Source organism: Myotis davidii, unplaced genomic scaffold (genome assembly GCF_000327345.1).
Source record: "Myotis davidii unplaced genomic scaffold, ASM32734v1 scaffold964, whole genome shotgun sequence".
Lineage (NCBI taxonomy): Eukaryota > Metazoa > Chordata > Mammalia > Chiroptera > Vespertilionidae > Myotis > Myotis davidii.
In genome coordinates, this window is record NW_006298351.1 from 1958888 (window position 1) to 1967661 (window position 8774).

At 37.8% G+C, this 8774-nt stretch overlaps 1 protein-coding gene across 3 annotated transcripts in view; it reads right to left on the reverse strand.

The window, feature by feature from the left end:
• Window positions 1–227: 227 nt before the first annotated feature.
• Window positions 228–8774, reverse strand: part of LOC102751930 (N-acetyllactosaminide alpha-1,3-galactosyltransferase) — a 69647-nt gene continuing 61100 nt past the window's right edge. For all 3 annotated transcript variants that reach the window (XM_015570645.1, XM_015570643.1, XM_015570644.1), the window contains 2 exons: window positions 3740–3871; window positions 228–1018 (listed from right to left, as the gene is read on the reverse strand). In XM_015570645.1, the coding sequence (XP_015426131.1) occupies window positions 298–1018; window positions 3740–3871 (853 nt within the window). In that variant the 3' untranslated portion in view covers window positions 228–297. The remainder of the gene's footprint in view (window positions 1019–3739; window positions 3872–8774) is intronic.

Below are 8774 nucleotides of genomic sequence, written 5' to 3' on the forward strand. Positions count from 1 at the left end.
GTGCTAAGTTTTGTCAAGTGCTAATTATCTAAGATATAAAAGAAAACAATGCTTCTGACTGTCCGTATACGTTACTCTTTCCTCCTAGTTGTAGGACTTCCACTCAGCCAGCGTTCCTGTGGGTCTGGGTGATGTCCCTTCCGTCTTTTAGTTTCACTTTTGAAATGGTTGTTCGAGGCGGCAAACTCCGGCGTTAACCTATGCCGCCATCTTGGTTCTCCTGTTAGTGACTTTTTAGTGCTAAGTTTTGTCAAGTGCTAATTATCTAAGATATAAAAGAAAACAATGCTCTTAAATTCAGAACTGTAAAAGAAGGGCTTCAATATTATGTGTTGCTCTAAGAATGTTATAATATTTAGGAGCCCAACGGATTTTAATAGCTTTAATTTCACCAGTACGTTTTTTACCAATATCCCAGCTATATTCCGGAGATAAGAGTTTAGTAGGTTTATGGAGAAAGAAATACTTGTTTAGGTGACTTTCATCATGCCACACCGCTTCAATGTTATTTTTCTTATCATTCATGATTCCTTTGAAGCACTCCCTGGCAATGTTGAGAACCTGAATGGGAGTGCCACCAAATACAGCGGCATGGTAATAAAAGTCTCCCTTACCAATAGGTATGTATGCTTCTGATAAGTTATTTCTCTCATAAGGTACCTTTATAGGATGTGCATTATACCAATGAGAATGTATCTGAGCCACTGACTCCCCTAGGGTCTCTAATCCATATTTCTGCATGAAGACTTGATCCACATCCATGCAGAAGAGGTAGTCAACTTCATATTGTATGTGATCTACAACATGCTCGCTGATGGTCTTCATGCGCATCATACTAATATCTTGCCATCTCTTCTCTCGCTTAATTTCAAAAACTTTGATTGTCCGGAGGGGACTCAGCTGTATCCAAGGAAACTTGGACAAATTATCTGTCAGAACATAAATTACGACTTTCTGGCCAACCATAAAATGCTTATTAGCAGATGATATAAAGTTGAACAAATAGAATTCAATATATCTGTGAAGTAAAAAAGAAACAAGTTCATTTTCTTATATTTTATTGGAACACAATAATATTTTAATTATACTGACTATAGTTTACCCAAAAGTGCTACTAAGCAACCAAATATTAAATATGCTTCTTGAGTTGTATTTAAGCAGTATAAAAGAAAGTGAAATTATCTACCTTTGCTCTTCCTAATGGGTTCTGTGGATTATGGGAGAGAAGAGGAATTCCTCACAAGAGTGAATGAAATTGGTGAGATTAGGAACCGCCCAGAGCCCAGTGCAAGGTGAGAGCCAGAGTTTTCAGGGATATCAGAGCAATGGGAACTTGCTCTGAAGGTTGTAGGTGAAAAAGGCCTTGGGTCATTATAAAAGCAGTTATTGCTGTCTGTAGCTCACTTTATGAGCAGTCAGTTATGTATAAACAGTCAGAGGTGAAATAATTCATACCCCAATATCTGCACTGACTTTATTATTTTGCTTTGTGGCCTTTAGTACTGTGCTAAGATAACTGGATTGGAAAATAAACTTTCTCATTTCTAGTCTCTCAAGCCAGTAAAAGAGTCTCAGAGTAATAAATAGCCTCAGGTAAATTTTTAAAAGTTAAAGGTAATCATATGTGGCTCAGCTTCAGATAATGTTTATATAATCATTAAAATTAAGTTCTGGGCATTTATGCAAAGAAAACAAAAACTAATTGGAAGAGATATATGCATCCCATGTTCATTGCAGCATTATTTACAATAGCCACGCCTAAGTGTCTATCAACAGATGAATGGATAAAGATGATGTGGTATATATACATATACAATGGACCATTAGTAATAAATTGAATGAAATCTTGGAAGCTAGCAACTTAAATCTAAAAAAGTCCAATTTATCCATATTTCTTTTTGGTTAATACTTTTGTGTCATGTTTCTGAAAGCTTTGCCTCCTTAAGGTAGTGAAAATCTACATTTTCTTTTAGTAGCTTTATTGTTTTATCTTTCACATTTAAGTCTATAATCCATTTGGATTAATTTTTGAGTGTGGCATGATATAGGGCTGTTTTGTGTCAGTCTCAGCCTATTGATAATGATTCAAGGGCTAGGAAGGCCTGGAGCCACTCACCTGGAGCCCTACTACTTGTGGTGAGACACCCCCTCCACTCCCCCACTCCCCCCACCACACACACACACACAGGCATTTCCCTACCAACAATGTGGCTGGCCCAGCGCTTGTGGTTCTTATGATTGCAAGATTGTTCAAAACCTCAGAACAGCTATCAGGGAACTTTGAAAAAACAAGGCTCACAAGTCCTTTGCTCCTTCCTTTGTTTCTTCCTTTCTCTCTTCCTCCTTCTCTCCCTCTCTCCTTCTCTCCTTCCTTCCTTCCTTCCTTCCTTCCTTCCTTCCTTCCTTCCTTCCTTCCTTCCTTCCTTTCTCTCTTCATTCCTTTCTTTCTCTCTCCCTCTCCTCCCCTTGCTCGCTCTCTCTCTCTCTCTCTCTCTCTCTCTCTCTCTCTTTCTTTCTAAAATATAATTTTATTAACTTCAGAGAGGAAGGAAAAGGGAGAAATAGAAACATCAATAATGAGAATCATTGATCGGCTGCCTCATGCATGCCCCCCACTGGGGATCAAGCCCACAACCCAGACATGAGCCTTGACTGGGAATTGAACCATGACCTCCTGGTTCATAGGTCAACATTCAACCACTGAGCCACACTGGCTGGGCTTTTTCTTCCTTCCTCTTTCTGTGGATTTTCTTTATAAAAAAGTAGAGGCCCAGTGCACAAAATTTGTGCATGGGTAGGGTCCCTAGGCCTGGCCAGCGATAAGGGCCAATTGGGGCCTTCCAGCTACCAGCCAGGGCCTCCCTTCCCCGGCTGCTGGCCAGGTCCTTCCTTCATTCCATGCTGCCTCCTGGTGGTCAGCACATGTCATAGCAAGCGATCAAACTCAGTCTCCCGGTTGAACTTCCAAGGGGACACTTTGCATATTAGCCTTTTATATATATAGATAACTGCATATTTAATAACATGTTACTAAAAACTATAATTTTAATGAATAATAGATACATTATATAATACTTTCTTGTACTTTTTTGGTATAGTTTCACTATCAGGGCAGCACTTGCTTCATTAAGTGAATTGGGAAGTGTTCCCTCATCTTCTGATTTTTGTAAGAGATTGTATAGAATTGATGTTACTTCTTCTTTAAATATTTGATAGAATTCTTCAATGAAACCATGTGGACCTGTAGACTTTGGGAGATTTTAAATTTATAAATTTTATTTCCTCAGTAGATATAGGGCTATTCAAATGATTTATTTCATGTTGGGTAAGTTATGGTAGTTTGTGGTTTTCAGAGCCCATTTTATTTAAGTGGTTAAATGTACGTGTGTAGAGTGTTTTGTAGTATTCTCTGATAAGCCTTTTGATATCTGAAGGTCTGAGGAATATAACCTGTTTCTTTCCCGATATTTGTAATTTGTGTCATTTTTTTTCTTTGCCAGAAAATAAATGGATGGTTGTGAATTTTTTTTCAAAGAAAGAGCTTTTTGTTCATGAGTTTTCTTTATAGCTTTTCTGTTTCAATTTCATGGATTTCTGTTCTTATCTTTATTATTTCCTTACTTCTGCTTGCTTTGGCTTTATTTTGCTCTACTTTTTCTAGATTTTTTAGGTGGAATTATTGATAATATCTAATTTTCTACAATAAAAGGCCTGAATGTGAAGGACATATATTACTTACCTTCCCACAGCAAACACAGTCAGCCCCACAGTAATTTTATGATGTGCATAGTAATTTTCCAGTACTTCTTCTTTATAAGTGCCATGCCACACAACTGGAGCTAACCAGTCAGTAGTTGCATTTGTGGATGCTCTGTAAGTAAGACATAAGATTTTTTAACAAAATGCCGTTTGATAACATTGTAGTAGATATTACTTATATATAAATCTTGTGTCTGATTGCAGCATTTCCTTTTAACCCTAAGCCTTTTTTTATTTTACAATTCATACACTTTATTTATACACTTTATACACAATTTATACCGGAAACACTTGACAGTTAACCCCCACATCTGTTAGTTCCCACAACATCTCTACTGCTATTGAAACAAAATTTAAAAAAATAGAAAACAAAATAAGAAAAACATTGTTCATGTATGTAAAGTTAAATAAGCATTAAATAATATTCTTTATCGGTGCTAGAATCACTGATAGTTGTACAAAATGCTACATACTGTCCATAAATCACAGGAAGAAAATGAAGCAAAGTCACAGTTCATCCTTCCTAATCTCTTACAGCACAGATTGTAAGAGGTTTGGAGTCATATCAGATATAGAACTAAAGCTTTAGCACTTTAGAAAATGTATCCATGAAGAAATAGATGTGAGACATGTCATTCAAATGTCATTCAAACTATAATATGAAATCTGACCCAACTCATAGTCCAGATAGATGCCAATCCCTCTGGGCATTTCCTTCAGCACAAGGGTGACAGGAACAGACCCTGGTGCCACATAATCACCATTCTGCAGCTGAATCGTCCAACATCTGTTCTTTTCGTCCTAGCAGGTGCTGCTTTCTCTTCCTTTTAAGGAAGTCTTTTCAAACCCCCACAGCCTACTGAGGCTTGTCATCCACCTGGACCACCCAGTAATGTTGGCCACAGTCAAACCCTTCAGAACCCAGGACAACTGGGTCGACAGCAAATCCCTTTGGATTCTGACAAAGACTTTGCTTTTTTCTCACAAATCTCACAGACTTTTTACCCTCAGTCACAAGTAGATTAGGATGTGCAGTCTTGGGATCCAGGTTAACTTCTCTAAATCTCTCTAATTTTCTGCAGGGCTGAACACGGCGGAGGAAGACTGAATTCTTCTCTCCTTAACTGGCACCAATAGATAGCTGAGGGTTTCAGGTTATCACAACAGTGGAGGACACTCTTGATATCCATCAGCAATTTCACATCTGGCATCACATTCTTCTCTGCCACCTCCTTTTGTACACCTTTGAAGTTGGAAAGATGGCCTGAAAATGCAGTTGTGTTTGCAGTGAGTTTCTGTTGAATGTCCTTCTCTTCTTCAGCTAGCCTTGAGAGAACTTCCTCTTGCTTTCGCTCTATAAATTGAGACTCAAATTCAGAGGCTAATTTCTGTTTCTGTTTTGCACCTTTTCTCTCAGTTCTATGAGTTTTTTGCTTTGAATGCTTATTAACTTCTGAACGTGGGTCATCTGCTTACTGATGTAACTGTAGAGCCTCGGCCTGTGATAACAGGCAGCCTCCCCCATGGGCCTCACCTGGTGGCCCTGGTGGACAGGGAGCTGAGTGCACATGGGGCACAACAGCTCTAAGTCCTCCTCACAGAGAGGGTCAGCACCTGGTTGTGCTTCTTGCACAAACCCCTCTCTTCCTGCTGCTTCTTCTTGCCCCTGATGGTCTGGAGGAGATTGGCGATGTCAATCATCCTTCCCAGCTGGGTGTTGCTCCTCAAGCACCTCTCTTGGTATGTATAATACAGGCAAGAAACCCTGTATTGTACATCAGCCCAGGACTGCTGGATGCAGGAGCCACAGATGTTCTGCCCACATTCGATGGTGACAGGGTCTCTCAGGTCATCCAGAAAGATGGGACAGTTGATTTCTATTGGGAGTCCTGCCAGAGCTGCTTCAACTGCCATTGGGCCCTGAATGAAGGACTGGACTGAGGTGGGTTTCTTCAGGAGATTGGGCTCTGGGAGATCTCTCCACTGAGAAGCAAATGCACTCTCAGATCTCACTGTCCTTTCTGTCCTGAATGGTTCATTTCCATGAAACCAATGGCTGCAGGTGTCCAGAGGAGCTCTATTCACTACCTCCAGCCGATCTCAGAGTAGTTGAATCCTGGCTCACAAAGCAGATAAGGTTCTAAAGTGCCTATTCATTCCTTGGGATGAGGACAGATTGTTGCATGTAAAAATGGCTCCCCTGTGGTCCTGCTCACTGCCACATTTGAAGCAACCACTGATTTGTCTCTCTACCACCATAGCCCCCCTAAACCAAAGTCATCTACAATCGTGCTGATTGGGACTGTGGCAAGTGTATGACTTTGGGACGAGATCACCTATACCTGGGTCAGTTTCCATCCTTAGTAACCTACTATCTGTTAACCCCAAGCCTTGATGGTTATGATAAACTGGGGAAACAGCTTATTAGAAATGGCCAGATCATTACAAAAGTACACTTACAGATTAGTTATACTGTTTCCAAGATCTTTGAGTAATAATTTATCTTACATTTGGACAAAATATCATGGTCCTAGTAATTTTTACACTAATTATTTTCAGAAACCATATTTTGAACACAGAATTTCCCAGTTTTCATAATCTCAAGTGTTTTCAGTACTAATGTTACTGCGTACTGCTAGAATCAACTTTGTCAAAACTCCAAAGGATAGCCAAAGGTTTAGAGCAACCAAGCAAAAGTTAAATCGAGAAAAAGATGATTCAATATGGAGGAGTAGGAAAGCTATGTGATATTTTTTAACTTAGCCTTGTACCAAGTTGCTCCCCTTATGGTAGTTGTATTGAAAACAGCAAATTATGTTTTCAGTGTAAGTATCTGATTACAGAGGGAGAAGAGTTTGTTAAGGAATTGTGTTTGTTAAGAGTTTTCTGAAGGACTGGCTGTTTCATTTAATTTTGAACTCTCAAAATGGAAAAATGACTAAGTGGAGGGTACTCCTTGAAAATATTTTTAAAAGGACCAAAGCCCTGCCACTTGGGGCAAAAGGTTAGGTTTTGGAGTAAAAATTAAATATGCTGAAAGCCTGGGAGGAAAAGTTTGCAAGAGAGTTCCTTGGCAAGTAAGGGCTTTGACAAGATCCCATGATGCCTGCTCAGAAGAAGATCTGTGAAGACCCAATGATTTAATCTCTTGCTGCTATTCAGGCAGAGTGCAAGGAGGAAGTGAAGGCTAAGGCAGAGTTGGAAATATCTGGGCTGTGTTGAAGGAGGGTCCAAATACAGAGCCAGTCTTCAAAGACTGTGAGGTTTTCTTTCTTCTTTTCTTAGTTTTCTTTTCTCTTGCTTCTCTTCTTCCTCGTCCTCCTCTTTCTTTTTTTTTTTTTTTTTGTCTTTCTTCTACTGTCCTCTAACATCTCCTCCAACCCCGCTCTAGGCACTTACAGAATCTCTGTGAAACTATCACCTGACTACAAACTAAAGGAACAGAGACCTCTGAGACCAAAGAAGACAAAGAATACAGTCTTTAAAAAGTTGTTTAGAAAAGTCACTAAATAGACAAAACATCTGCAACTCACAATGAGCATAACAACAAAGGCCGAGGAGCAAAATAATCTGGTTTCCAGAATGAGCACATCATAATATTTAAAATGTCCAATTTTCAACCAAAAGTTATGAGGCATGCAACGAAAAAGAATGTATGGCCCATTCAAAGGAAAAAAATAACAAAACAGTCCCTGGAGAAGCCCTGAGATTGGGCTTATTAGACAAAGACTCGAAGTCAACTGTTTTAAATATGCTCAAAGAGCCAAAGGTAACTTGAACAAAGAACCAAAGGAAACCAGGAGAACATTGTTTCAATAAGTAGAGAGTATAAATAAGGAGACAGAAATTGTGAAAAGGAACCAAATAGAATTTCTGGAACTGAGAAGTATGATAGCTAAAATGAAAAAACAAAAAACAAACAAAGAACTATAGGATTTCAACAGCAGATTTTATCAAACAGCAGAAAAAATCAGACACACACAGGACACTTTAATTAACAACAGAATATATATTCTTCTCAAATACACATGGAACATTCTCCAGGAACATATATTAGGCCATAAAACAAATCTCAATAAACTTAAAATGGTTGGAAACATACAAACCATCTTTGCATTGACAGTGGACTGAAATTAGAAATTAATAGTAGAAGAAAATCTAGAAAATCCCCAAATATGAAGAAATTGAACATTCTTAGAAAACTAGTATGTCAAAGAAAAAACCCACAAGGGAAATGAGAAAATACACTGAGATGGGTAAAAATACAAATACAGCATACCAAAAGTTATGAGATACAGTGAAAAGCAGTACTCAGGAGGAAATATATAGCTGTAAACATTTATAATTTTAAAAAAATGAAATATCTCACATCAATAAAGATGAAATATCTCACATCAATAACCTAACTTTCCACCTTAAGAACTAGGAAAAAAGAACAAACTAAACCCAAAACAAGCAGAAGGTAGAAATAATAAAGACTGGAGCAGAGACAACTGATACAGAGAAAAAAAATGATAGAATCGGTGAAAGAAAAAATGATTCTTTTGTGGAATAGATTATCAGAAATGGTCAGATCATTACAAAAGTATGCTTTTTGACACTAGTTATTTTCAGAAACCATATTTTGAACATTTTTGTTGAGAAACCTTTAACTAGACTGGCTAAGGAAAAAACAGAAATGACTTAAATTATTATTTTTTTTATTATAAAAAGTTTTCTTTTTTAATTTTTTTAAATTTTTTATTACAAAGGGTATTACATATGTGTCCATTTTCTTCCCCCGCCCCAGTGATTTGCATATATTTTCATTTAAAATGTTTAATGTAAGTTGAACATTGCACCACTGTGTAGTTTCAACTCTATTAGTTATTTCTGCTTCATAAATGGCAATGCATCATTTTATTAAGTGTACTTTTGCCAAACCTGCATTGTACTGGAAATCTAAGTTCTTTCCTTTCTTAAATCCTTTGTTGGTAAAAAAAAAAAAAAAAAAAAAAAAAAAAAAAAAAAAATGG